This window comes from Tubulanus polymorphus, chromosome 1 (genome assembly GCF_964204645.1).
Source record: "Tubulanus polymorphus chromosome 1, tnTubPoly1.2, whole genome shotgun sequence".
Lineage (NCBI taxonomy): Eukaryota > Metazoa > Nemertea > Palaeonemertea > Tubulaniformes > Tubulanidae > Tubulanus > Tubulanus polymorphus.
Window position 1 is genome coordinate 7,637,817 of NC_134025.1, and position 27,416 is coordinate 7,665,232.

General features: G+C 37.7%; 4 protein-coding genes across 5 annotated transcripts; 2 read left to right on the forward strand and 2 right to left on the reverse strand.

The window, feature by feature from the left end:
- Nucleotides 1-1,365: 1,365 nt before the first annotated feature.
- LOC141898740 (uncharacterized) lies at nucleotides 1,366-7,677 on the reverse strand. The gene is made up of 12 exons (XM_074784849.1): nucleotides 7,644-7,677; nucleotides 7,430-7,569; nucleotides 6,727-6,870; nucleotides 6,113-6,302; nucleotides 5,865-5,978; nucleotides 5,573-5,625; nucleotides 4,666-4,736; nucleotides 4,508-4,579; nucleotides 4,114-4,198; nucleotides 3,890-3,938; nucleotides 3,707-3,807; nucleotides 1,366-3,061 (listed from the first exon to the last, which is right to left on the reverse strand). The coding sequence occupies exons 1-12, from the start codon at nucleotides 7,675-7,677 to the stop codon at nucleotides 2,915-2,917; spliced, it is 1,200 nt and encodes a 399-aa protein (XP_074640950.1). The 3' UTR covers nucleotides 1,366-2,914.
- A 5,991-nt stretch (nucleotides 7,678-13,668) lies between these two features.
- On the forward strand, nucleotides 13,669-15,225 carry LOC141898817 (uncharacterized). The gene is made up of 7 exons (XM_074784971.1): nucleotides 13,669-13,769; nucleotides 13,930-14,134; nucleotides 14,283-14,370; nucleotides 14,515-14,660; nucleotides 14,735-14,866; nucleotides 14,950-15,064; nucleotides 15,185-15,225. The coding sequence occupies exons 1-7, from the start codon at nucleotides 13,711-13,713 to the stop codon at nucleotides 15,223-15,225; spliced, it is 786 nt and encodes a 261-aa protein (XP_074641072.1). The 5' UTR covers nucleotides 13,669-13,710.
- A 140-nt stretch (nucleotides 15,226-15,365) lies between these two features.
- On the forward strand, nucleotides 15,366-22,308 carry LOC141912221 (tRNA (32-2'-O)-methyltransferase regulator THADA-like). Its single transcript, XM_074803443.1, has 25 exons — nucleotides 15,366-15,781; nucleotides 15,952-16,136; nucleotides 16,217-16,421; nucleotides 16,516-16,609; nucleotides 16,717-16,926; nucleotides 17,098-17,226; nucleotides 17,315-17,424; nucleotides 17,512-17,690; nucleotides 17,764-18,104; nucleotides 18,190-18,326; nucleotides 18,405-18,533; nucleotides 18,620-18,724; nucleotides 18,877-18,987; nucleotides 19,071-19,314; nucleotides 19,394-19,629; nucleotides 19,705-19,922; nucleotides 20,000-20,216; nucleotides 20,299-20,481; nucleotides 20,556-20,809; nucleotides 20,889-21,041; nucleotides 21,125-21,233; nucleotides 21,466-21,623; nucleotides 21,704-21,788; nucleotides 21,904-22,030; nucleotides 22,109-22,308. Exons 1-25 carry the CDS (start codon nucleotides 15,461-15,463, stop codon nucleotides 22,288-22,290), a joined length of 4,422 nt encoding a protein of 1,473 aa, XP_074659544.1. The 5' UTR covers nucleotides 15,366-15,460; the 3' UTR covers nucleotides 22,291-22,308.
- Nucleotides 22,309-22,582: 274 nt separating this feature from the next.
- On the reverse strand, nucleotides 22,583-27,336 carry LOC141901747 (serine/threonine-protein phosphatase 2A regulatory subunit B'' subunit gamma-like). Of its 2 annotated transcripts, XM_074789190.1 has the most exons (13): nucleotides 27,163-27,336; nucleotides 26,929-27,056; nucleotides 26,751-26,800; nucleotides 26,595-26,649; nucleotides 26,397-26,509; nucleotides 25,768-25,936; nucleotides 25,441-25,629; nucleotides 25,225-25,361; nucleotides 25,052-25,093; nucleotides 24,398-24,473; nucleotides 24,173-24,310; nucleotides 23,947-24,074; nucleotides 22,583-23,819 (listed from the first exon to the last, which is right to left on the reverse strand). In XM_074789190.1, the coding sequence occupies exons 1-13, from the start codon at nucleotides 27,209-27,211 to the stop codon at nucleotides 23,711-23,713; spliced, it is 1,383 nt and encodes a 460-aa protein (XP_074645291.1). In that variant the 5' UTR covers nucleotides 27,212-27,336; the 3' UTR covers nucleotides 22,583-23,710. The 2 variants fall into 2 exon arrangements, with proteins under 2 accessions (XP_074645291.1, XP_074645299.1); XM_074789198.1 differs by lacking the exon at nucleotides 25,052-25,093.
- Nucleotides 27,337-27,416: the final 80 nt, after the last annotated feature.

Genomic DNA, 27,416 nt, shown 5'->3' on the forward strand with positions numbered 1-27,416 from the left:
AACATCCATCGTCCGTTACACGAACGATTACAAATACTGTGTCGACAATACAATGATGGACATTTGAATATGGCCGATTTCCTGCGTGGTGTGGGTCATAACATTCCGCTTGGAAATTAGAATTGATAAACGTTAACTAAAGTAACTTTTAACTTGGCGTACTTTTTGAAAATAAAACTGAACTGTGCGATGATCTCTTTTTAACTTATATTTTGCGCGATGCAGTACTGTGCGATGTGATTTACAATGTGATGCGATTTTGTACATTAATTAACTTCTAATTTGTAATACTTTTTAAACTTCAAAATGTAATATCTTTTACCTATTTGATGAGCCATTTTTAACTTGTGATATATTATTTAAGCTGTGCATTATAAATAAACTTTTAATTTAGAGTGCTTTTTGAAAATTAAAATCATAATATGTTTGAACTGTGCGATTGTTTTCTTTTTAACTTATATTTTGTGCGATACAGTATTAATGAACAACCAATTTGTAATTTTTAATGTGATGCGATTTTGTGAATTAATTAACTTCTAATTTTGTATTTTTCATTGAAATGCGATAACTGCTATACATGATATTTCTATGTAACGCAATTATAAGGTAAATAATAAATAGAATATATTAATACGAATAAATTGACCTTAAAATTGTATCTAATTTGGACTCCATTCAAAAGGTGGGGGATTTTTACCTACTTTGAATAATTGGGGATTTTTACCTGGGGGATTTTTACCTGGGGGATTTTTACCTAGGGGATTTTTACCTACAACCGTTTATTCATATTCAAAATTATAACAACAAAAACATAATTTTAAGCCAGTGCTTTCAACGAAACATTTGATTCGAATAACTAACAAACTAGTGTATCAAATCTCCATGCACTATTCAGTTATATGTTAATTTGATATTTCATGTATAAATTACAAAAAAACTAGCTCATTGTGGGTATTCTTTCGAATATACATACAACGTGCATAGATATTTTCTATCTCCTACCCCTATAAGCGTAGCTAGGGCAATCTTTGAAAATTGTGAAATTTAAGTTATTCACTTATCCCTAACAAATCGCACAGCTTTTCCTCGAATTTCTAGATGATTATTCCTAGTGGCGATGCTCTTGAAACGATAGTTCTTTTGGCAGTCTATACACCATGTTTCATTTGCTTATTGCCAAGTTCCAGATCCAGAACGTATTTTTTTACAACAAACATAGAGAGAACTTAATTGACAGGAATCGTATCTAGGAATTGCGACGATCTGTATGCAATCTTCTTTGCTCGTCAGCAACGTACGTAGCCTTGTTACAAAGAATGGCATAAAAACAATTGAAACCAAACTTAATTAATACAAAATACCTTTATTTATGTCATTCATAAATGCACTACAAATGATTCGTCTAGAAAATATAAGTAGTGTAATTCAAAAAATAACTAAATTGCTATGCATACTGGAAAGACGATCGTACTTGTGAAACGTAGCATGTATAGTGTGAGCATATTACAAATATTTAGCAACACTTAATTTCACATATATTCTTTATTGTAAATGCATGTATCAATCTGATAATATCAGTTTTTCATTGATGCGAAGTTTAGATGGCAGACGGAAAGGCAGACTTTATTTTACTTTGATTATTTATCGGCAAACACGTTGTTTTGTCTCAATTTTCAGGAAAATCAGTCGAATTAAAACTGTGAATTACTGTGAGCACCTGTGTGTCTACCATCTTGCTCAATTGATATTTATCACTATTATCATTAAACAAACTTATCAATTATCAATATTATAAAATCTGGCGGTTTGACGATACACTCAAACAAGGTAGTAATAGCGTGCAGTAATCGACGAGTAATAGCGATTGATTGCACGAATAGTTTGTATTTAATTAAATATTAGGCCATCTGACACCAGCTAGCCCAAGGGTAGATATATAGTCGCAGTGACTCAGAAAGTTATTCAGATTTTAAAACTCTCGATACATATACACATTAATTTTATATATATTACTCTTTCTATTCGCTGATATTTACAGGTAAGTATTTTAATCTATTTCATTTAGCCAAATTTAGTGTAAACATTTGACTAGGCCCAAGTTTTCATACTACGCATATCAAATATTTTGATTTCATGCATCTAAGCCTAAATGAATTAGACTTTTTATTGAGTTATATGATATGTAGACTAGTTAACTTCAGATCTATTCGAAAACAGAGCTAGATATGTAGTTATAAGTATGAACTGATTTAACATGTTATTGAGCATTTTGACATTTGATAAAAATAGGATAAAAGATATGGCCAGTACATCTATGTATGTGTCTGAATTATGCTCTATTATCATATAAAATATATCAGTAAACATACAAATGCATATTACATCTAAAGGACCAAATTAATATAATAACCATATGTATAATCTCTTTTAAAATGAACATGTCAATTTTACAAGATTCTAATTTTACATCCCTCTGCGTTGACATTAAAAAATATATACACAGGAATATTATATACATGTACCTCTTTCTATCCACTGATACTTAGTTCTCTCGAAGCTTATAAAAGACAAAACACAACGGACGTTTGTTTTGTTGATAAAATTTTCCTAACCCAATACCTACTCTACGTACATTATTTGAATGTTTTCGTTTTCACCAAACAATAAAAAAGAATATGAAAAACATCAGTGATATGTGATTGTCAGAACAGTTCAACATACTTAATATACCAATACAAAATTACTTTGTTTCAGTATCAATGAATTATAATATACAACGTACATTGCCACGTATATGAAAAATATTTTGCTCTATGTAAAACACAAAGTCAATTACGAAAAGCATGGATGGAACATACACTTCAATCATGTAACAGTGGAACCTCGTAATAACGACTATAGATATGGCAATTGATCAGCTTTCAGTGTCTTCATCACTTTCACTTCCCAAAAGAGCATCGGCCAAGCATTCTTCTGCTAGTTCATGTGATGTTTGATGGACCTCCATATAGATCTTTATCAGTGTTTCTGGCAACAAAACTCGAAACACATAATCCATGTACTGAAAATATAATTCAAAAGTTTGGTGAGGTCCGGCTAACAAAGTGTTAAGAGACAACATGCACATTTGCTGAAATGCTTAGCAATCAGACAATTTCAATATTCAATGCCCCCTGTGAACAAATTAAGGAATCAATGACATTAAAAATGCAATATATGCAGGTACATCTACATCCTCCCACAGCAGGGATTCGAACCCGATGGCATCGCTTCACTCAGCCACACGGCACAAACCCCTGCCACACTTGACCGGGTGTGCAGCTTTGCCACGCGAAAACTTACGGCACCAATCAGATTGCTTGTTGTAGAATCGCGGAGGTAAATTTCACGGAACAACTAAGAATGGGAAAACCCGGGATATCTGATTTGCTAATAATGTCATCATCTAAGCTGCCTGGTAGCTGCGCACTCGGTCTAGTGTGGCAGGGTTTTGTGCCAATGCCATCGGGTACGAACCCTGCCGGGGGAGGATGGAACATCTACTATTAAACAACCCCTGGTGAACATAGCGAGACAAGCATTGAAGCATATTTAAAACAACCCAAAATATTTTGTCTACACAGAAATGGCTCACTTAAGTGGGTTACATGCGCAATACTTGATATACTAGGGTAAATTACTTAAAGCTTTACCGGTATATACAAACCTTCGTATCAGTTGGGCAAAACATGTCCATTAATCCCTTTATTATTACATCACATTGCGCATCACTGTACAAAGTGATTGGTACTTGCAAGGTCAAGTTACCTGAAATACAGTAAGCAAGGCACATAAACACTTGGTTACCAGGGTATTAGTTACTGGTTATTGTACTTAATTTTCAACTTACGCCTGCTCTTTCCGCCATTCTTGTAGTCTTCATGGCGTCGACATTTAGTCTAAAAGTATATATATATAAAATGAGCATTACTGTTGACTACAAGTAATGAATACTGTGATACATATCAGTCATGGAAGACTAATATAATACCTTAGAGAGATAGTTTTGTACGACACCTGAACACAAAATTAATCGCTAATGACTGGTATATATGATTATTTTAAGAACACTACCTTTCCCTGGAAAATATTCCTCAAATAGCACTCATTCTGCATAACCAAATAAGTTAATTGCTTATCTTCTAGCTGCGAAACATCTCTGTAAGTAAAAATGATTCCTTCTTTAGCATTGACTGCTCTTAGACCATTCGGATTAAATACAATAAAGCTTGAGGCAGTTTGATACCAGTGTCTAATATCAAAATAATTTTGCTTTACCACTAATGTCAACCCCTGGTATACTGCGCCCACATCAGTGCAGAACGATTTTGGCGGTATAGAGAGTATGACACTATAGAGAGTATGGCGGTATATCGGAGGTGTTTTGAGATGTACATGGAGAAAACCTGGCAGTAGGCGGGGAGGGCGGGATATCGGGGTGGACTGTACATTCATCATGACTACTCACTTCACTGTCTTAATAAGAGTCATCATTCCTTCCACGCCCTGCTTGTGAGCGTTGCTGTCACCCTGATCAGAGCTGAAATATTCAGGAATGAGATATTGGTATGAATTAACGTGTGGAAATTGCAAACCATTACAGTTATAGTTTATAGTATGGCTTACCTGTGACTAGCTTTAATCTTATCAGATATTTGTTGCGCACATTGATCAATATGATGAGTGTCTGCATTCAACTGGAATGTTAAAGAAAAACGATACAATTAATGTGATCACACAGGGGTTTTATGGATATTACATGATTATTTCACTACATACATAGCATAAAAGCATAGTGTAGCAGAATTAGAAAAATACACTAAGACTAGGGGTGCAGGCCCACTTTGCCCACTTGGGAGCTGGTTTGAAGTGCTTAACTATCAACTGTCTACCGCAGCATCTGTAAAACTTCCTTAAATAACTGGATTCTGTCTACGGACCGACAAACTGAACCTTCATAGCCCGCTGGGACTAGTTGGCTAAAAAGCAATGACACAATACCTAGACCGTAAACTGATCACGGGATAATCAAAGAATATGATATATGATTTGTTAAGATATCAATAGTGTACTGGTCCATGTGTCTTCCAGACACACAGACACATACGCTAAAGCACCTGCAGAGATTAAAGTAAATACATGTGTTTCACATTGATAGCGTGTTATAAAAGGCAGAATATGTGCACATACACCAAGATGTAAATATATATATATACCCTTTGACAAATAATACCAACTGTTATTTTCGAATTTATTTAGACCACTCACATTAAATTAAAAGGTGTGAAAATCAAAACAGAAACCATGTGCATGCGTCACTTGTATACACATGATTTGGTGTGAGCCAAAAAATACTTACGAATTAGCATCTTAAACTGAAAAATTATGGCAAAGTTTAGCCTCCTATTATGTATATTCATTAACACAACAATTCAAGTCCTTAAATAGACCTGGTACTCTAAATGAAGATTTCAAATGAAAAGATCCGATAGGATTGATTTGACAGAATTCACAAAAAAATGCTCTACCTCACCAACAACGCGATCCATGATGTGCCTGGTTTCAGTAGAAATGGTTTCATCACCCCTAAAATGGAAAACCATTCTCAATTAAATACACTTTCATAGTTGTATATACCATTAAATCCATCATATAAGCCATCATAAAATCTAACTATATTACCAGTATATTGAGAACGTGTTATAAAAGACAGAATATGTGCAGATACACCATATATATATATATATAATTCTCACCACTCACTTGAGATAAATTTCAGATAAATTTCATCTATCTACAAATCAATCAATCGGATGATTACTTACAGGATATTGTGAAGAGCACACTTTTTTCCTGCACTCTTGCAGCAGTCTCTGTGCATATAGTTTTCACACTTCGGTGCCCTTGTCTTCTTGCACTTGGAAACACACATACAATATCTATTTAGAGGAGCTGTCATAGAATAAAACAACATCATTCATCAGTAATTACAGTAAAACCTCTTTTATGCAAGTGTGAATAATTCTAATGAATCAGTGCACTTTTGGAAACAGTTAATTCCGTTAGTACTTACATTTAGTTCCTAAAAGCTTCTTTTGCTTCATCCTTGTCAGGGATGTCAGCATACTAATATCCACCCACAACAGAGAATCTTTGACCAGGACTTGGTACTTTCTTCCCATTTTACCGACCTTTAGGATGACTCCTTTATGGCACTTTGGCCCAGTCTTACTATAAAGTTTTGTCTTTTTCATTGCTGTTGCCTGATAATGATAAACTGATTTAGAACTCATTGCACGTACTAGGGGAAGCAGATTTTTTGGAAGTTTGTAAAATATAGGGAGGGGGTTGAAAATTGGTAAATTCTTTAATAATTGTACATAAAATGTAACTAGAGCTACACTATGAAGGCTCTATAAATATAGCTGTGGCGGCTATCTTGGATAATCTACACGAGTAAAAACAATACAGCACATCTTCCATCCATTATTCACCTACCATGTAATCAGAAAATTGGTTCAAAACAGAAGTAGACTTTAGAGCAGGAGCATTCTCTTCCTGACAGATGGCAATACCCCTAAGCCAGTAATGTTTATTGAATACACAATGTGTATAAATGGAAGATAAAAGCATTTCAAGCTTTATTTCCACACTGGATGAAAGAATGCAGATTTAACAAGTACTTACATTCACCAAAACACGGTGTCCAGGTTCATACTGGGAACAAGGGTATCTATTCTTATGTCCCTTGACCATTGCAGCATTATATACAGTTGAAAGTGCTTCAGCTGCTTTTCGCTTTGAAGCGGATTCATTCTCCCAGGCAGTGAGCTTGAAATTTTAAAGTACAAAAGTTTCATGTGTTATATAACACATCATCAACATGTATTATTACTAGTCACATCTGAAGTAGAGTAAAGCCTCTGTATAGTGAACGCCATCGGGACCAAGCAAAGTGTTCACTATGGGGAGGGTTAGGTAATGATGTGACATGGGACGACACCAGGTATGTTCCTATGAATCCACAACTACACAGCCAAACACTAAATTGATCTAAATCATGACTGCAATACACTTTCATTCAAGTAGGATAACTTATCGCATCAATTATCCAAGTAGTTTAGAGAGATAGTTTGGTACAACACCTGAGCAGAATGTGTGATCGAAGTGACTAAATAGCCAGGTTGGCACATACCATAACGGACCATCTCTACTAGAAAAAGTGCTCACTGTCCACTATAGGTAGGTCATGATCTTGATGTAATACTGCCTCTATGACTGTGTTAACGCATAAGTACTGATGCATGTATTTTAGGTTTTGGGACCACACATAGGGTGTTCATTATAGGAGGTGTTCACTATAGGGAGGTATTCATGCAAGGGGTTTTACTGTATTCACATTTGAAGAAGCCACATCTGAAGTATTTTCTTCATCTACGGAGTCTGCTTTCGTCATCTGACCATTTTGAAGGCCTTCACCTTGATTGTGCTTCCTGGCAAAAAATACTTCGAAAGGAGTCATCTTATCGGCTGAAAAAGAAAATTAGTATTTTATTTTCATAGCAGATGAATTGATAGGAAAAGCCTGGTTAAACCAGACATACGTAACGAATACCCTTCGGCCAGTGAGTGAGTCATGTTCAGATCACAAAATTGTAATAGGGTACATATTCCTGACAAGTTTCATACACATACAAAAATCATTAAAAAGTGTAGATTATAGAGCAAGAACGAGTTCCATAATGCCTATTTCACATCACCCTGCCCAGATGGAGACAGGTGATGACAATACCGCATGAAGCTTATTGCCAAGGGGTATATCTATCTTTGGACCCCTAAAATTTGAAAAGGTACAATACACCCGGTTCCAGCGCGGTAGATATTAAGGTGTAGTATCTTCTATACTGCAAATTTGCAGTTTAGAAATAACAGAGGAGTAGGGCTATTATTATGATACCTAGGATAACAATAAGGTTTCTAACAAAGGTAGGCAGAATACCCTAATTACATACAAAATGCTTTATGTAATCGTTGATTCATAATTCTCTGGAGCTCAGGAATGTGCGCAACCCAATTTGTCTCATCATCTCTCCCGAGTAGGTACCGAAGCATCTTCTTCCAGCTCCCATGTGATCTTTCGGACTGTAAAGAACGGTAAAAACATTGTTAAATTTGTAATACAAAAACTACTTCCCAATTTTTTCAATCAAAATATAATCATTACTTTTCCTTGTGATTGGGGATGCCTAGGCGAACCAAATATATGCTTTATTTTTGCAGTCTTCAAAAATGAATCAAACTCTCCTTTGAATTCCGTTCCATTATCGGTCTGTACGTATTGCGGGTTGCCGAACTCACAGAATATATTTTTTGTCACTTCGGCCACCGTTTTCGATGTTTTGTTCTGAATTGGGCGTAACCAAAGGTGTACCCCTTAACGATTAACCAAACCCTCATCACATTTGCCCGATGAGCCTTGGCCCCGGGACCCCCCCTAACAGGTAAATGGACTCCTGGTGGCTTTACCTGTGGTCCGATTGGTGCTAAATTTAACAAGCACCTGCAGGGTGTACCCCTTAACGATTAACCAAACCCTCATCACATTTGCCCGATGAGTCTTGGCCCCGGGCCCAGGGACCCCCCTAACAGGTAAATGGACTCCTAGTGGCTTTACCTGTGGTCCGATTAGTGCTAAATTTAACAAGCACCTGCAGGGTGTACCCCTTAACGATTAACCAAACCCTCATCACATTTGCCCGATGAGTCTTGGCCCCGGGCCCAGGGACCCCCCTAACAGGTAAATGGACTCCTAGTGGCTTTACCTGTGGTCCGATTAGTGCTAAATTTAACAAGCACCTGCAGGGTGTACCCCTTAACGATTAACCAAACCCTCATCACATTTGCCCGATGAGTCTTGGCCCCGGGCCCAGGGACCCCCCTAACAGGTAAATGGACTCCTGGTGGCTTTACCTGTGGTTCGATTAGTGCTAAATTTAACAAGCACCTGCAGGGTGTACCCCTTAACGATTAACCAAACCCTCATCACATTTGCCCGATGAGTCTTGGCCCCGAGCCCAGGGACCCCCCTAAATGGACTCCTAGTGGCTTTACCTGTGGTCCGATTAGTGCTAAATTTAACAAGCACCTACACGGTGTACCCCTTAACGATTAACCAAACCCTCATCACATTTGCCCGATGAGTCTTGGCCCCGAGCCCAGGGACCCCCCTAACAGGTAAATGGACTCCTAGTGGCTTTACCTGTGGTCCGATTAGTGCTAAATTTAACAAGCACCTACACGGTGTACCCCTTAACGATTAACCAAACCCTCATCACATTTGCCCGATGAGTCTTGGCCCCGAGCCCAGGGACCCCCCTAACAGGTAAATGGACTCCTAGTGGCTTTACCTGTGGTCCGATTAGTGCTAAATTCAACAGGCACCTGCACGGTGTACCCCTTAACGATTAACCAAACCCTCATCACATTTGCCCGATGAGTCTTGGCCCCGAGCCCAGGGACCCCCCTAACAGGTAAATGGACTCCTAGTGGCTTTACCTGTGGTCCGATTAGTGCTAAATTTAACAAGCACCTACACGGTGTACCCCTTAACGATTAACCAAACCCTCATCACATTTGCCCGATGAGTCTTGGCCCCGAGCCCAGGGAACCCCCTAACAGGTAAATGGACTCCTAGTGGCTTTACCTGTGGTCCGATTGGTGCTAAATTTAACAGGCACCTGCAGGGTGTACCCCTTAACGATTAACCAAACCCTCATCACATTTGCCCGATGAGTCTTGGCCCCGAGCCCAGGGAACCCCCTAACAGGTAAATGGACTCCTAGTGGCTTTACCTGTGGTCCGATTGGTGCTAAATTTAACAGGCACCTGCACGGTGCACCCCTTAACGATTAACCAAACCCTCATCACATTTGCCCGATGAGTCTTGGCCCCGGGCCCAGGGACCCCCCTAACAGGTAAATGGACTCCTAGTGGCTTTACCTGTGGTCCGATTAGTGCTAAATTTAACAAGCACCTGCAGGGTGTACCCCTTAACGATTAACCAAACCCTCATCACATTTGCCCGATGAGTCTTGGCCCCGGGCCCAGGGACCCCCCTAACAGGTAAATGGACTCCTAGTGGCTTTACCTGTGGTCCGATTAGTGCTAAATTTAACAAGCACCTGCAGGGTGTACCCCTTAACGATTAACCAAACCCTCATCACATTTGCCCGATGAGTCTTGGCCCCGGGCCCAGGGACCCCCCTAACAGGTAAATGGACTCCTGGTGGCTTTACCTGTGGTTCGATTAGTGCTAAATTTAACAAGCACCTGCAGGGTGTACCCCTTAACGATTAACCAAACCCTCATCACATTTGCCCGATGAGTCTTGGCCCCGAGCCCAGGGACCCCCCTAAATGGACTCCTAGTGGCTTTACCTGTGGTCCGATTAGTGCTAAATTTAACAAGCACCTACACGGTGTACCCCTTAACGATTAACCAAACCCTCATCACATTTGCCCGATGAGTCTTGGCCCCGAGCCCAGGGACCCCCCTAACAGGTAAATGGACTCCTAGTGGCTTTACCTGTGGTCCGATTAGTGCTAAATTTAACAAGCACCTACACGGTGTACCCCTTAACGATTAACCAAACCCTCATCACATTTGCCCGATGAGTCTTGGCCCCGAGCCCAGGGACCCCCCTAACAGGTAAATGGACTCCTAGTGGCTTTACCTGTGGTCCGATTAGTGCTAAATTCAACAGGCACCTGCACGGTGTACCCCTTAACGATTAACCAAACCCTCATCACATTTGCCCGATGAGTCTTGGCCCCGAGCCCAGGGACCCCCCTAACAGGTAAATGGACTCCTAGTGGCTTTACCTGTGGTCCGATTAGTGCTAAATTTAACAAGCACCTACACGGTGTACCCCTTAACGATTAACCAAACCCTCATCACATTTGCCCGATGAGTCTTGGCCCCGAGCCCAGGGAACCCCCTAACAGGTAAATGGACTCCTAGTGGCTTTACCTGTGGTCCGATTGGTGCTAAATTTAACAGGCACCTGCAGGGTGTACCCCTTAACGATTAACCAAACCCTCATCACATTTGCCCGATGAGTCTTGGCCCCGAGCCCAGGGAACCCCCTAACAGGTAAATGGACTCCTAGTGGCTTTACCTGTGGTCCGATTGGTGCTAAATTTAACAGGCACCTGCACGGTGCACCCCTTAACGATTAACCAAACCCTCATCACATTTGCCCGATGAGTCTTGGCCCCGGGCCCAGGGACCCCCCTAACAGGTAAATGGACTCCTAGTGGCTTTACCTGTGGTCCGATTGGTGCTAAATTTAACAGGCACCTGCAGGGTGTACCCCTTAACGATTAACCAAACCCTCATCACATTTGCCCGATGAGTCTTGGCCCCGAGCCCAGGGAACCCCCTAACAGGTAAATGGACTCCTAGTGGCTTTACCTGTGGTCCGATTGGTGCTAAATTTAACAGGCACCTACACGGTGTACCCCTTAACGATTAACCAAACCCTCATCACATTTGCCCGATGAGTCTTGGCCCCGAGCCCAGGGAACCCCCTAACAGGTAAATGGACTCCTAGTGGCTTTACCTGTGGTCCGATTGGTGCTAAATTTAACAGGCACCTGCACGGTGCACCCCTTAACGATTAACCAAACCCTCATCACATTTGCCCGATGAGTCTTGGCCCCGGGCCCAGGGACCCCCCTAACAGGTAAATGGACTCCTGGTGGCTTTACCTGTGGTCCGATTAGTGCTAAATTTAACAAGCACCTGCAGGGTGTACCCCTTAACGATTAACCAAACCCTCATCACATTTGCCCGATGAGTCTTGGCCCCAGGCCCAGGGACCCCCCTAACAGGTAAATGGACTCCTGGTGGCTTTACCTGTGGTCCGATTAGTGCTAAATTTAACAAGCACCTGCAGGGTGTACCCCTTAACGATTAACCAAACCCTCATCACATTTGCCCGATGAGTCTTGGCCCCGGGCCCAGGGACCCCCCTAACAGGTAAATGGACTCCTGGTGGCTTTACCTGTGGTCTGATTAGTGCTAAATTTAACAAGCACCTGCAGGGTGTACCCCTTAACGATTAACCAAACCCTCATCACATTTGCCCGATGAGTCTTGGCCCCGGGACCCCCCCCTAACAGGTAAATGGACTCCTGGTGGCTTTACCTGTGGTCCGATTAGTGCTAAATTTAACAAGCACCTGCAGGGTGTACCCCTTAACGATTAACCAAACCCTCATCACATTTGCCCGATGAGTCTTGGCCCTGGGCCCAGGGACCGCCCTAACAGGTAAATGGACTCCTGGTGGCTTTACCTGTGGTCCGATTGGTGCTACATTCAACAGGCACCTGCACGGTGCACCCCTTAACGATTAACCAAACCCTCATCACATTTGCCCGATGAGTCTTGGCCCCGGCCCCCCTAACAGGTAAATGGACTCCTGGTGGCTTTACAATACAACCCTGGGGACTATTCTTGGCCCCGAGTCCAGGGACCCCCTCTAAGACCCAAAGTGCCTTCATATTTGGCCTGATCAGCACCCAATTTTTTGGGGATATTTTGCTTAATCTTTTCAACACATACCTCAAATTTGGTCTTAATTAAATACCACCCGTGAAACTGTGCAGTCTCAATATAGGCCTACCATCATTTTATATCCATTGATTTTTCACATGGCATTGAAGGATTGTCAAAAAGTCTTCATTTTCTCATGTTGAAGAGAAAAGGTTTGAAATTCTTGAGATGTTTCCTGTTTCCATGCTTATAAACCATATTTTTGATGATTTGAGATTAATTTAAAACGTTGGGCACGTGAACAAATTGTTAAAATTGATTTAGGCATAGTTCATTAAGTATTCTCTGCTCTGATTCAGATTGAAAGAAATTGATTCAATGACGACTTTGCCTTGGTATCGGTACTATCAAATTAAGACCAAATTGATTTAGGGCTCCTATTAATTATGGCATGTTTCAAAGTTCAAGAGAATAAATCAATCAGTGGAACCTTGCTAAAACCAACTGGGATAGGCCGAATATAGAATTTTGTCCAAATTAAGACAATTTGATTCATCCATGGCTTGTAGCCTAGGGCGCTGTAAGTACATTCAATTCATGCAGCAAAGATTTCCGCATGATTTTGCGCGTTGTTACACAACCTCATTCGTCACGGAACTTTGATCCAGGTAAAACCTCCCTTCTGGATCCCCTAAATTCGAGCACTGTGGAAGCATAAAAATCTAGCTTGAAATTAAGGCCTAAGCTCATCCTATCATCATTTTTTGAGTGCATTTTTCTCGCATTTTTTCGATATTTACAGTTCGATTGGCAGCCATTACTCCTACTGATGAAAGGAACGCCATCTATTGAATGAGCGATTGACCCGCCATCTACCGGTTCCTCGATTCAAGCGGTTCCCTGAATACTACTCCAACAAGTGTACGATATGAAATATAACCAGTGGCCCGCGAGTATGGATAACGGAGTGCGAATTTGCAAACACTATGTATTGTCCACCCTTAAATCATTGGCGCGCAATTTCAAGGTCGCGAGGATCCGAAAATAAATTTAAATCAACTTTTGCATTTGAAATTTATTTATTTATACTCCAACCAAGACATACATTTCGAATACATGTACTTGATGGACGACGAAGTTTTAGACAAAATCGATGAGATAATATCGAATTCAAGGTAGAGCGAAAAGCTGACACTCATGTTGAAGTAGAACTAATAAGTCTAAAAGTAAAACTAAAGAACTGAAAGAACTAAAAAGACGAGACGTATTTATATTTCCTGTCTGCCTGCCTGCTAAAAAAAAATCTAATTAGTTTTCCTTCTTCTTTCAATGCAGAGGATCCAAACTTGTAAAACTTACAGCAAATGAGTTTAAAATTCTGGAAGGAGTTTGGATAACATTTCAAAAAGATGGAATATTTTATCATGAAGATGCATCCTTGTTAAATGCATCAGCAGGATGGATGAGGTTTTTAAAGCAACTCGTTGAATTAGCTATTCTGTGTAGTTCTCACACCAAGGCTCTACACATATTAGAAAAGGTGATTTGATTTTTAATAGGCATACCTAATTGAATTGATGAAAGCATATTGGTTGAAATTGATATCTATCATCTTCTTGTACTGGAATTAATTTTAAATTATCAATACCTAGGCCTAGGCCCATATTAATTTGATGCAATTCTTTCAGATTACCAGTAAATGCTCATCTCTAGACAGTGATGGTGTGATATTTGCTATCAAAGAAAATTTGATTCACACTAAAGAAATATTGAAATGTAAGAGCGATCTATAAACAAATATTACAAGTTTAATTTCAAACCAGTCTCAGTTGCTAAAGCTGTAGGCCCTATTTCGTTTAATTCAATTTTGAGGCTAAGATAAAGTAAGGACTGGTGTTGAAATGTGTATGTATCTTGTAGGGTCACCTATATTAGATGTCAGCAATACTTGGAGGACTGCTTTGAAATCTCATTTCCCTGGCTTTCTCATCAAACTAGAGGAAGAGATGAATGGAGAAATGACTCGGTCTTGGGGAGAACAGCAAAGTCTTCTTACTTGTGTGAAGGTAGGATATCCACAATTTTTATTTAGAAATTTATTCCAGAGATTTTTACATATGATACTCATATCTTTTTGCAGCTATGTTTACAAGTTCTTAACTTCTACCAGAGTGAATTCAAGGAAATTAACTTCAATCATGTAACTTCAAGTGAATTCGGTGCATGTTTCGCTAAACTTATGCAGTATCTTATTGATATTCTCTCTGATGCTGTAAGTTTTTCATTTGCATTTAATAAAGAGAGATGCACACAAGAAAATAACGTTTATTGTAAGAAAGTATGTATACGTTTCAGGTTTATACTCCAGGAGATGTGCATCTGCTTGCTGGATCTGCGGTGGGTCATTTTTTGAACACACTTCCAGTTGAACAAGGAATAAATTTCTATTTGAATTTCGATCATTCATTAGGTGAGAATTATACATGTGTCGTAATATATTGTAGAGAAACATAGGCAGCAGTAATCAAAGGAAAAAAAAATTTTCTTTTCAGGTAAATCGTCAAAGCTTTCATTTGATTTGATGATGCAGGGTATAACTTCATCAGAAGACACAGCAAATTTGCAATATAACAAAGTGTGCCGATTTGGTGAATTGTGTCTTATATATGGCACGCTTTCTTCAGCATCATCAGATATACTTCTAAATGACATTCGCTCAGATATAAACACCATAACAGCATACAAGACGTGTATACTTACTGAAGCCTTTCCGAAGATTGTCAAGTTCTGTTACACAAAGCATGTTTACCATGCATTTCAAACTTTACTCTTATGGTTTAAAACAAATTTAAAATACCTTGATCTGATGCTGCAGAGGACTCACAATTTATCAGATAAGGCACTAGAATGTACTAGAAAGATTTTTGGTGCTGATAGTCATTTTGTGCAGAACACTACTAAAGCAATTTGGAATCACTGGGACAGCTCCGTATCTGGTGTGCCTGAATTGACATCCCAAGTGTTCACATGCTTATTGGATATTCATAAGAAAGAAATGGATTCCTATTCAATGAGTTGTGATGAATTATTTGATCATTTGCTGGAAACTCTACTGCAGATGCCATGGCAAATTAAGGGCAAGCATCGCATGCTCATTTGTTTAGTAAAATATGTTGGTATCAAAAAGGTGAGGTCTTAATCAGAAAAATTTTAAATAGATACTTTGATTTTCGTTAAATCCTTGTTCTGATTAATACCAGTAATTTGTTTAGTTGCTGGTTCTCGTTGAAAATACTACCGTAATAAGAGATGCCATAATTAAAGGGCAAGCATTGTCTACTATGTTTGTTATTGAAGGTCTTGCTGATAGATCCAAATTTGCCTAAAGAACTATTCAAATGCCAGGCTGTAAATTTCATGGCTTCAACATCTGCAGAACTGTACAAGGAACTTATAAAACTGCAAAGAAATACGGGCCATGTTTCTGAATGGTCTGAGACATGGCTGGATGTCATAATCGAAACTTTGATTAGCAGAAACAGGTATTTCATTCATTTGCAAACATTTACTACATTGAAGTAGATTATACTGAAATTTTCTGTGATTATTTTTGAATTTCTAGTGTTCTTCGTCACAATTGTTCCCAGTTCTGCGTGAAGTATACATTAAAGGTTTTCCCTGAAGCTTTCGACATACTTATTCAAACCATCATTCAGAGACGACTTGAAACTGGATCTAATGATTATTTGAAATTGCACTCCAGCTACCTCTATGCATGGGTGATAGTGATGAAATTAGCAAGACAACAGCAAATCATTGCTCTTAATGTATGTGGACGTGGTTGACGATGGGTAATCATCTACCTTTTGCAAAGCCTTTTATTTCATAAGAATTAACTGATTATCAGAAATTCTATTTCAGGGTGAAGAACCTTTACGTGAAGCTCTTTATCATACTGATGATGATATAAGAGCTGATGCCTTCCTTTTGTTAACTGTGACAAAAAAAAAATCAGGTAACTGGTATACAAAGAAAGATACTACTGGTACTGCTATTATTACATGTATTCAAGCTTTATACACTATCCTGGAAGATTTTGATTTGGTTCTTATCCAATTTCAGAAAATTTGAGCTGCATTGAACGTAATCTGATCAAGGAGTTTTTAGCTATAAATCTCAATATTGATTCCCCTCAATTTCGTACAGCTTTGCTGTTTGGAATTAAAGCTATATGCATTCGAGTTAGGGATAGTAGTCTGTCCTTATGGAAGGCATTTGGCAAGACTTGTCAAGCGGATAAAACTCTGCAAGGAAAGATTGATGATAATTTAGGTTTGTTAAGTGATTAGAATTTCTAATACCGGTATTTGTGATATTTGTGAAATAAGGCCTATTGATCAAGATCTGGAGGATCAATGAACACTAACAACGAAATTGAAATTGTATGTCCAGATTTGAGGGTAGCCCAACATCCAATATATATCTATGGATCATATATTATAGATTTTGTTGACTGGATCCTAAATCTATGTACATCGAACCTATATCCTGGTGCATCGTTTCAAAGGAAGTCAACTGTGATTGAAGTGATGACGGCATTATATGACGCGTTCATTTCAAATGAGGCTACTGGTTCGTCAATGAATTTTCATGTTTCTCTCTTTGATATTTTACTTAAATAATGTCGAAGTGAAGGTAAAATTGACGATATTCATTACAGATTCTGTTATTTTGCTCATATCATACGCACAGAGCAAGGGTTGTCTTCTCTTCCATTCTCAGACATGTATTAAAGCATTATTGGCTTGTACGCAAGATGATTCAAGTAGTGTAAGTCTTATAAACAAATTCAAAGAACAAAATGTATTACCCGTAACTATTATTAGATAAGTACGGGAGTATCTGTTCTTTCTGTAGATTCAAATAGCAACCTGTAAATTGCTGCGGTCTACTTTCCCATGGCCAATACAGTGGACATCAATTGACCCTGAGTTGTTCGCAACACTATTACTTAGACAATGCTTGACGCTCTGTTCGAGTCCCAGACAACAGGATGGTTCGTGTGGTGCTCAACTTTTTAACATGCTAGTATCGATGTAAGTATATTCTTAGGTAGTTACTATCCATAATCAAATTCCAGGATATGACTCAGTTTCCATCTTTTTATAGGTATGTGATACAGTGTAAATGGCATTTCAAAACTGAAAATGATTTGGCCACAGTATCAATGGAAAAAAGTGGTTTCCCTTTGATAGAATCGGTTGAATTTCTTATTAATGAAATAGAAGTTTCCGTGCTGAGAGCAGAAGAAAATATTCAGTTAGCAGCTAGTACATCTCCGGGATATGGCTTAATACAATGTCTGCTGCAAACATTGAGACTAGTCAATGCAGAAATGTGTGAGAGTGGTTCTGTGGAGTGGATGAAGACTGTCGAAAAGATGCTGTCATTGTGTAGAACAGTCATTAATGATGTCCTATCTGTTTTAGGAGGTTGCGCTGAAGATAAAGGTCACTATTGTTACATAGTTATAAGCTTACTCCAGTATTTTAAGATTGAGATCATTAACCTTTTGAATGTACATTTTGTATTCAGCCACTTCACCATCATTTGCAAAGATGGGATTATCAATTTTGACAGCCGCTAATCAATTTGATGAGGACATTGAAGATTCGACAATCCTCTCTGAACACTATAAAAGGGTTCTCACTTGGTGTTGGCTTAACTTAAAGGTAACAGTATATCTGACAATACAATTGTATGTATTCGGGCTTGTATTTAAACATTTCAAACTTGGACTTATTTTCTAGGAATGCAGTTTACTATTAGGTCAAATAGTTGAGTCATTTGGAGTAGATGGGGTAATATTGTCAGAGAAGTCTATTATTCAGGACATAGCTGATTTATTTTATAAGATTCTAACTAAGTGCAGACACAGGGTATGTTTTACACCGTTTAACTATTCGATATTCCCGTTACACTGTAAACCGTACAAAGCCACATTGTCTTGTTTTGTTTCTTAAAGGGAGCAATTGAAAAGTGCAATAAAGGATTTTTGCAGTTTTGCTCGTGCTTAATTACATCAAAATGCCGAAGCATTCAGGAAATTCCCAAACAAATACTGCAAAAGGTAGATAAAATATTATACAATGAAATATAATACAAGTTTATTGACGATAAGATTTTACAATTAATACAGAGAGGTAATACGTATATGAATGTATCTCTACTATACATTGTATGTAACTAGTAGATTAAGTACGTTTCTAATGACTCATTCAGGTGCTTTCTATGCTGACGACAGTATGCAAAACATCATCAATAACCCGCAGATCAGCTGGACTCCCTCTTCTAGTCACGAGTATAGTTGCAAGTGAACTGATAACAAAGCGTGTAAATAAATTTTTGTTTCATTAGAATTTTTTTTGATACGCTACTTGTATGCTTAGTATTTTCTCTACTGTTCTTCACGTCAGACGGTTTTGTTAAATGAAGCTGTACAAACTTTGTTAGATGTTGGTTCAACTCCACTGCCCAATGATGAAGACCAGCGCATTGACTTGCCACAGGTTCATGCCATCAACATAATGAAGGCAATACTGAAGGAGTCAAGTTTGTCATCTGCTATTCAACCATTTCTCAGTGATTTGATGATTTTTTCAATCACAGGATTCAGTTCCGCTTCCTGGGCACTAAGGAACGCAGCCACACAATTATTTGGTAAGTAATATATGATGAAAAAAGTATTTGATTCGTTCACAAGAGTTACTGCAGAGATACACTTTCATCCCCATTCAAGGCACAGTATTGTCGAAAGTTCTTGGACAAAAGAGAATGAAGGATGAAACATCAATTTTCAACTCTTCATTGACATTGAATCAGTTCTTTGCTCAGTATCCTGATTTGAGACAGTTCATGTTTGGATTATTAAGAAGTTGTCATAGCACTGGTCGAATTCAACCAACTATATTTCCTATTCTGGCCATCCTTGCTAGGCTATCTCCAGGTGCTGATATTGATCTGACAGAGTTTAAGGTAAAGACTGCGTAAAATGTTTTAACACTGCATGTACTGCCATTGTTACTGTACTAGATTTGCGTTCTACTTTAGGAATTTCATGAAGCATTGTTTGGTTTATTGAAAAACCCAATTTATGCTGTTCGAGAACTTACTGCTGCCTCCACTCCGGTTTTTATCGCCAAAAAAGATATACACAAATACATGCTTGATATTGTTTGTGATAAGCTGCCAAACTCTGCTGAAGTATGCAATCAGAATGAACTTCATGGCCTCCTTATGTTGCTTGAAAAACTTCTGTCCTTGGAAAGGTTGGTTTTAGGTATATCATTAACTTGTCGCTAAGGCATTTTTCAATATCCTTTTATGTTTTGTTGTTTTATTCCAGACTCAGTGTTTCGTGGCAGGAAATTTTAGACAAGCTTCTGTTGAAATCATGGATAAACACATCACAAAATCCCTGCAGTTTGACTAGAGCATTGTTCCTTCGAATTATGAACAAAGTTTGTAAATTATCAGGTGTTAGGCTCCAGGATACAATGATGCATTCCAGTATGAAAGAAATAAGTTTGGATGGTCGAGAAAGCCTTGCAACGCATACCCAGGTATAAATGATGCTAAACATTTGGATAGATCTACTGGACGTATAATATGCATCTATATTTATGTAAAATGTTTTGTCTGTAGATTGGCTATGGGAAATTTCAACAAGTAGTTGCGTCTTCAATAATGCAGAGTAATGCCAATGACGTAGAAAAATTATCCGAGGATTTAGAGATTTTGCTCTTGAAAAACAAGCAAGTTGAAGTAAAGAAATCGGTTCTAAACTGGTTACGCAGTACTGATACATCAAAATATTATGCAATAAAGGTGATTATCTTTCCCAGGGAATGATTTATATCAATGGTATGTTTATCACGTAAAGTCGTCCATTTTATTTGCAGGCGCAACTTCTTGAATTTTTTGATTGTGAAAAATCTATGAACTTATTGCAAATGTGTATTGATGTTCTGGTTTCAATTCATTATGAAAGACGAGTTGAACAGACCTGCAAACCCAAAAGCTTTAGACATATGCTATCAAAATTGGACTCAATCTGCAAGTCAGAAAAAAGTAATAGCCTTACTGCTGGATCACTGTGTATCATTGCCATCATTTTGTCTGATAGTGAAGACGCCTGGCAGAATGTTGAATACCGGTAAGTAAAATGTCTTCTATTGCAGTGACTGACTGAAATCAAATCTACAAATACACACTTGTCATTTTTTTCAATTCAGGAAATTTATACTTGCTTGGAGTGAGAATTTGGTGAAAGTCAGTCATCCAAAAGAGAACGTGGCTGTCAGACTCTACTGTGCTCATGCACTGAATATTGCTGGTGGAAAATCTTTCACGGATGAAAATTCCGAAAGCCTTTACATTCAAAAGAAGTATATATCGTTTTATCTAGTGCACTGATCAGTTCACACTAACCTAGGAATCATCAAATATTCATATTGTCGTGTCTTTCTAGTTTGTTTGATGCTGCTGTAACGCTTCTACAAGATGAAGATCCAGAAATCCGTCGAATGATAAGTCAATTTGCTGTTTCATTGTCACCTGCTATTGATGATGGAATTCAGGTATGGGTCATTTATCTTTTTGACTGCAATTAAAATATTGTTAAGTAACCTGCGCTGTACCTCGGGCCGGTTTCATGGACATGGTATGATTTGGTTTTAACAAAACAGAAATTTCCTAGTATCTAATTTGTCCCCGGTGATAAATGATTTGCTGAGTAGGGAATAATATACTTACCAGGTATTCTATGTCTACGTAACTGGAACTTCTGTACCATTATTGCTATCTTTTCAGTACACGAGTGTGCAGTTCAACCATGGACTGTTCTTAGTTGCTAATTACGTCGTTCAACAGTCTAAAACTATCTCGGTCTGGCTGCCATTTATTTGCGAAAAACTCTACTTGAAAGGATCTCTCATTAATATATTACAAAAAACTGCTACATGTGAAAAGTATGTCTGTGTAATAATTGATATCTTTATTAGTGATTTATTTAAACAAGACCTAATGATATTTCTAAATCATTCTTTAGGTCACTGATCTTGTTTGAACAAGAAGAAATAAACATGTTTGCCGAGAAAGTTAATTTGTTAACTACATTACACAAATGCATGATGGTAGGCTTTGAGTAAACTTACATAATAAATATTTTATGACATTTAGCCCACATGTAGCAGAACATAGTTAGTGTTGTTGATTATATTTTGACCTTAGAATGCCTCCTCATTGTAGACTATTCCTGCTGGATATTTCAAGAATTCTGAAGATAATATTAACTGGTGTTACATCCAACAACTAGCGACTGATATCTGTGATGATTTCATTGATGCGATACCAGAAATTTCTCGATTATTTGAAGGTACTTATCTTATTACATTCATTGCGTAGTTATAGAGCTATCTATGTTTTAAGTGAATCATTTGTGTTTGTGTTGCAGAAAAGAATTTATTCAACATAATCTGGACAGCTAAAGTTCATGGCGTGATAGAAGGTATACTGCTGTTAGCCGATTTTCTTCAATGTCAAATTGATGATTTTTCCGATACAAGTACAAAACTGAAAGGATTTTCCGCGGTCCTGAGAGGAATATTATTGGATGGACTACCTAAGAAAATGTAGACAATTATAATAATATGTTAGAGATAACTTAATAAATTGTGAATTAGCAACTGATGTTGTACATGTTGGTATTATCTAGTGGGGAACAGTCCTCCATATTATCCAAGGTTCCATGAATCGCTGCATTGTCCTAGTACAGATTGCATCCTCGAAGGATGCCTAGTAAAACATCCCAGAAAATGTATAAAACTAAGGAAGAGATGGAAAGGCCAGAAAGACAGATCCAAGTTTGAACCTAATAAACTAGCCATACACATGATTATTATTATAAAAAAACAATTTATTCATCCTCATCAACCAATGTGCAGGTTTTTACAGTGCAAAGATTAATAATACTGACTTGAAACCACATTAAATTTTCAGTCAAAAAGTTGTTTTACATCATTAAAGACAATGCGCTATACAGTCAAAGTCCGTTATATCATTATCCTTTTTAATGCCAATGCTCATTTCACATTCAAAAAAATATTCTTTATAATGCCAAATTCGTTATAACGCCATATTTTTCTTGGTCCCGACGATGGTACTACAACAGGCTTTGACTGAATTTTCTAGCAAAAAAGCCACACTATATATACAAAACAATTTACCACTCATGTTTGTTGGCAAAGACTTAGAAAGGATGCAGTCTACTCATTGTACAAAAGATTTACAAATTAGTGCTATGCAGTGGACAAGCGGCCAATGGCTACCCTAAATCCTAGCTATGAAGATTTTGGGAAGATGCATAGAATCTTGTTCATTTGCAAAATTATACTGGTATTGTATGAAGTAATAAATACATGTTTTGGCATATTGGTACAGGCTGTACAATTCTATTTACAATAATGAGCCCAACTGATAGTTTCGTGTCGTGCAGTTTTCTTTGCTCTTCTATGGATTTAATTGAATAATAGATACATTTTTAATTGCCTTCTAGATTTGGATGTGAAGTACAGTCTAAGTGAAGTTTTACATTGCTTGTATTTCCTGGTACAGTAGAATAATACATTATAGTCCTGATAAAACCTATGAAAATGCATACCTCAACATGATTAAAGCAAAAACCAGATAGGCAAATGCAGTATATTTTCTTTTCAATTACCAGTATGTTTTAATGCGATATTTCCTAAGTAATATACTGGTACATATATGAATCATAAATATCCTGTTTTAACCAGTTTTTAATGATAAGTCGCTACAAAATGCATGGTACTGACCAGTTCCATAAAATACTGCCCAAATGTATACATACCAGTACAAATATTGCATGTAAAATGAAAATTTATTTGATTATTGGCAGGTATCTGTATAAAATACTATTTCTTGTTATTGAAACATAAGTTATTCTATAAATGCCATTCATATGTTTCTAGCGATTGTTTCAATAAATTTTCACAGCTGTGCATAGCGCACACAGGTCATACCTCTGGTACATAGGTCATATCTCTGCTTCATCGGGAGCCTCTGCAACTAAAACCTCCCTGTTTTCATACGTCCAGAAACCATTGAGATCAATCAAAATACTCACAACTGTATCCCCTTGTCCACTAAAATACAAAAGATATGATTATCACTGAGTTAAATCTTTATATACTCATTATGCTTAAGATAAACAACTGCTAAAATAAATCATACATTTTATGGTTTACAAGAGAAAATTTGTACAGCGCATACCTGTTTATTAGGTCGAGTAAGGCTATCTTTAAGGGATCTGCCGGTTTAACCATATCAAAGATTTCATCTTTCACATCTATGAACGACACCGGTTCTTGACCATGGGCTCTCATTTGTTCTTGAATCGACTGAAGGCAAAGAAAAATCCGAAAATATATTAAGTCCGAATAATGCAAATGCTCATTTCAAGCCCAGCTATATCAACATATGTTTATTCTTTACTTACTCTAAAGAAGTAATTCAGGGCAAATACATTCAAATAGCCCCTGTTCTGGACATCAAGTATTCGAAATAGATACTGTAAGGCCTGGGGCTCTTTTCTATTCTCTAAAGCCAACACAAAGTCGAGATAAGTCTTGTAATCCTAGAAAATGTTCGAAATATATAAATATAACAAATCTGGAATTTTCTATAGAATTTTCTCGAAGTGAATGTTTGTATTGCATTTTACCATTTCTCCATCGTAAGTAAGACACTCTTGAAAAACACGGTCAAGGAATACAGCTGTCAGCGTTCCAGTGCCATATCTGGAAATTGAATGATAAATGGAAATTCAATTGGTAAATGTCACTGAAAGACGTGGCTTGATTCTAAGAATTTTTCTCTGCGATTGATTGTATGTAAAGATGAGTTTAAACTCCAATAAACTACATACATATTATGAAATACAATAACAGGGATTATATTTCTAGGTTTTAAAGGCTATGTTGAAGCAAATACGCTTTCTGATATATGGTAAAATGGTTAGAAAATGTATATTCAGATAGAAGAGGAGCTTATGTAGCATTTCTTTATAATTAGTAATCGCAGAATTTGAAAATAAGATCATTGCCGTCGTAGTCAGTCCAACCGTACTCGATATTTGTGCGAGAGCAATTGACGATTTAGAATTTACATGGTCATTCATTCACCAAAAATGAAAGCACCAATTCCACTTTTTCCCGTGTCATATGAATTAAATTTCGTTCCGAGATAGGAAAAAGTTACCATCACCACCCGAACGAATCCTCTGCATTTAGAGAGTAGTGCAGAGAAACAAGAGAGATATTCTGTAGAACCGTTAGCCTACAGAGTTGGCTATAAAAGCATTTAATATTGGTCTTACCGATACCTCCCAGCAAGTGGAGGAAATGGCGTTTCTGTATAACTGCGGGGCATAACATAAAATTCATACCGAAATCAGTTCAGATCGGATCAATTTGACTACATGGAGCCATTATTTCACAACTAATCAAAAGAATAAAACATGCTGTTTCAACCGTTTGTAGAGAACTGTACCTTGAAAGTTCCTCTTTACTGAGCATTCCGTTGTGATCTTTGTCTAAATTCAAATACTGGCCGTATACTCGTAAAGCTGAAGGCGCGGAAAACCAGTTTGATTCCTGGACCTCTTTGGGTAGTTCTTCATCGCGTAGCTAAATAATCAGTCAAACAATAACCATCATCATCGATCACCTGAATGATTTGAACAAAATAATCGACGCGTTCACAAACCTCTAAAAGATCGTCAAGAAAACTGCATGCGAGAATATCTTGAATTTTTACGCGACCAGTTCGTAGAGGATCGAGGAAGAAAAAGAATTTGCGCACTGCCGTACAAACATAGAAGGAATAGAATGATTTCTCCAGACAGTCTAATTGTGGTAAAGTTGGAATCAACTCGAGAATGTAGTTTTCTAAGTCCTGCAATTGAAAAGAGAAATACTTAAAAAAATTAATTCTCAATAGAGTAACTGTTTTGAAAATGAACCTGAAATATTTGATCGGCCCTTAGTAAAAAGGTAGTTCTGAATGAAACATCTTTAAAACTACACAACTTACAGACTCTTTCAGGTATCCTTGGCCAGCCACGTCATACAATGATAAACCAATACGTGTTTGATGCAGCCAAACTTTTCTCATTACGTAATTGAAAAATTGCATGATGGAAATACGTCCATATGGGTCATTTTGGAGAAGTTTCGCAAATACAGTTGCTGTGAAAAATGGCCTGAAAGAAGAAATAATACATCATTATTAATAATCAAATCATATCAGCTAATTAAACTTATCATTTATCAATCAAAATAACAAGCAAATGCCCAGTGTCCCCATGAATAATTAGATATTTGTGGAGCGGTGTAGGTGAGTGGCAGTGGGTAGTGTTCAAGTCTGGGAAGCCAGGTCGTGGGTTCAAACCCTGTACACCGCAGCGTCTCTGGGCAAGACACTTATCATCATTGCCTCTCTCCATCTAAGAGTAAATGGGGAAACTGGCCTGATAAATGACTCTTAGTACTGAGCGCTAGTAGTTGCTCGGTATTAGAGTTATAAGCTGGGGGTTATGATGATAATTAAATGCAAAGCACCGTTGAACATTGTATCACAGTAAAAAGAGCGTTATAGAAACCGAATTACTATTAGGCCTACATGTACTAGGACTATTTGATACATAAGCATTTTTAGCTTACCTGCATTTGATGCCAGCTTTGTCACCAACTTTCAAGAAATCGGCATAGTTAATCATTTGCTCATCACCGACCAGTGGGGGAGTGTGGTGCTTATCCAACAGAAACCATAAACCCTACAAATACCATCCAAAATTACTGTGTCAACACTTGTTACAATACAGTGTCAGATTTGCTCTTTAATCGGCACAAAATATTCACCTGAAGTTCCTCGTTATCCAGCAACTCTTTACTTCTTCTTTGTAAGAAGACAGCCCTAGAATATCAAATTAAAGACATATCACACAACTTAATCTAAGCAGATAAGTGAGAATCCTCATAAATCATGGAAAGGCGATAAAAATTAGATAGGCCTACCTAGATTCTTCTCTCAGCTTTTGGAGGAGTGTCTCATCTTCAGAAGGCAACTGTAATTGAACATTTTTTAAAGCTTTAACAGAAACGAAATTATGCGAGCAATTAATAAATGATTCATGATTCAGGATCATGCTTTTTATTTGTTTTTTTTTTTGTTGGGCGAAATATTCTTACTTACTTTGTAATAAAATCGAGGGATGGCTTTGTAAGTTCCCATTCTGTGTTGATCGGGTCCTTTCCATTCTTGATAGATCTTCGTAAACAGATCCAATTCGTTGGCTTTTAGTTGGTCTAAAGATGAATTATCTGAAAATCACGACGATACGCCCGTTGAGAAATATAATTATAGTTTTCTTTCGGTAATTAAGGCGACCATAACACGGAAGTGAATGAAACTTTTAAAAATATTTACCTTTTTGACGCATTTCGTTGAACTTTCGCAAACTATCAGCAATATTCATGATGCAAGATACATCAAGCCTAATCAGCAACTAACATTAAACCGAATATCAAACTGTGATGAAGGTCTGAATTTCTAATAATTTAAATTTTTCGAGGTCGTCTCTAAAAAGGCGGCCATTTTGTTTTGCTCTGGTTGAAAAATGATAGGAGGAATCTGATTGGACGATATCAGAGCAACAGCCAATTACAATGAGCGTAACATAA

Excerpts from the sequence above, each read along its gene's own strand:
- LOC141898740 (XM_074784849.1), bottom strand. The coding sequence starts at position 7,677 with ATGACTCACTCACTGGCCGAAGGGTATTCGTTAC. Across the intron at positions 5,626-5,864 it reads TGTGCTCTTCACAATATCCT|GGGTGATGAAACCATTTCTA; the intron begins GTAAGTAATCAT and ends TTTCCATTTTAG. Across the intron at positions 3,062-3,706 it reads TTTGCCCAACTGATACGAAG|TACATGGATTATGTGTTTCG; the intron begins GTTTGTATATAC and ends TTATATTTTCAG.
- LOC141912221 (XM_074803443.1), top strand. The coding sequence starts at position 15,461 with ATGCTGCAGAGGACTCACAATTTATCAGATAAGGCACTAGAATGTACT. Across the intron at positions 18,534-18,619 it reads TAACTAAGTGCAGACACAGG|GGAGCAATTGAAAAGTGCAA; the intron begins GTATGTTTTACA and ends TGTTTCTTAAAG. Across the intron at positions 19,630-19,704 it reads TTGATCTGACAGAGTTTAAG|GAATTTCATGAAGCATTGTT; the intron begins GTAAAGACTGCG and ends GTTCTACTTTAG.
- LOC141901747 (XM_074789190.1), bottom strand. The coding sequence starts at position 27,211 with ATGAATATTGCTGATAGTTTGCGAAAGTTCAACGAAATGCGTCAAAAA. Across the intron at positions 26,650-26,750 it reads AAGCTGAGAGAAGAATCTAG|GGCTGTCTTCTTACAAAGAA; the intron begins GTAGGCCTATCT and ends TTGATATTCTAG. Across the intron at positions 24,075-24,172 it reads CCCTGAATTACTTCTTTAGA|TCGATTCAAGAACAAATGAG; the intron begins GTAAGTAAAGAA and ends CTTTGCCTTCAG.
- LOC141898817 (XM_074784971.1), top strand. The coding sequence starts at position 13,711 with ATGTACTTGATGGACGACGAAGTTTTAGACAAAATCGATGAGATAATA. Across the intron at positions 13,770-13,929 it reads GAGATAATATCGAATTCAAG|AGGATCCAAACTTGTAAAAC; the intron begins GTAGAGCGAAAA and ends CTTTCAATGCAG. Across the intron at positions 15,065-15,184 it reads GAATTTCGATCATTCATTAG|GGTATAACTTCATCAGAAGA; the intron begins GTGAGAATTATA and ends TTGATGATGCAG.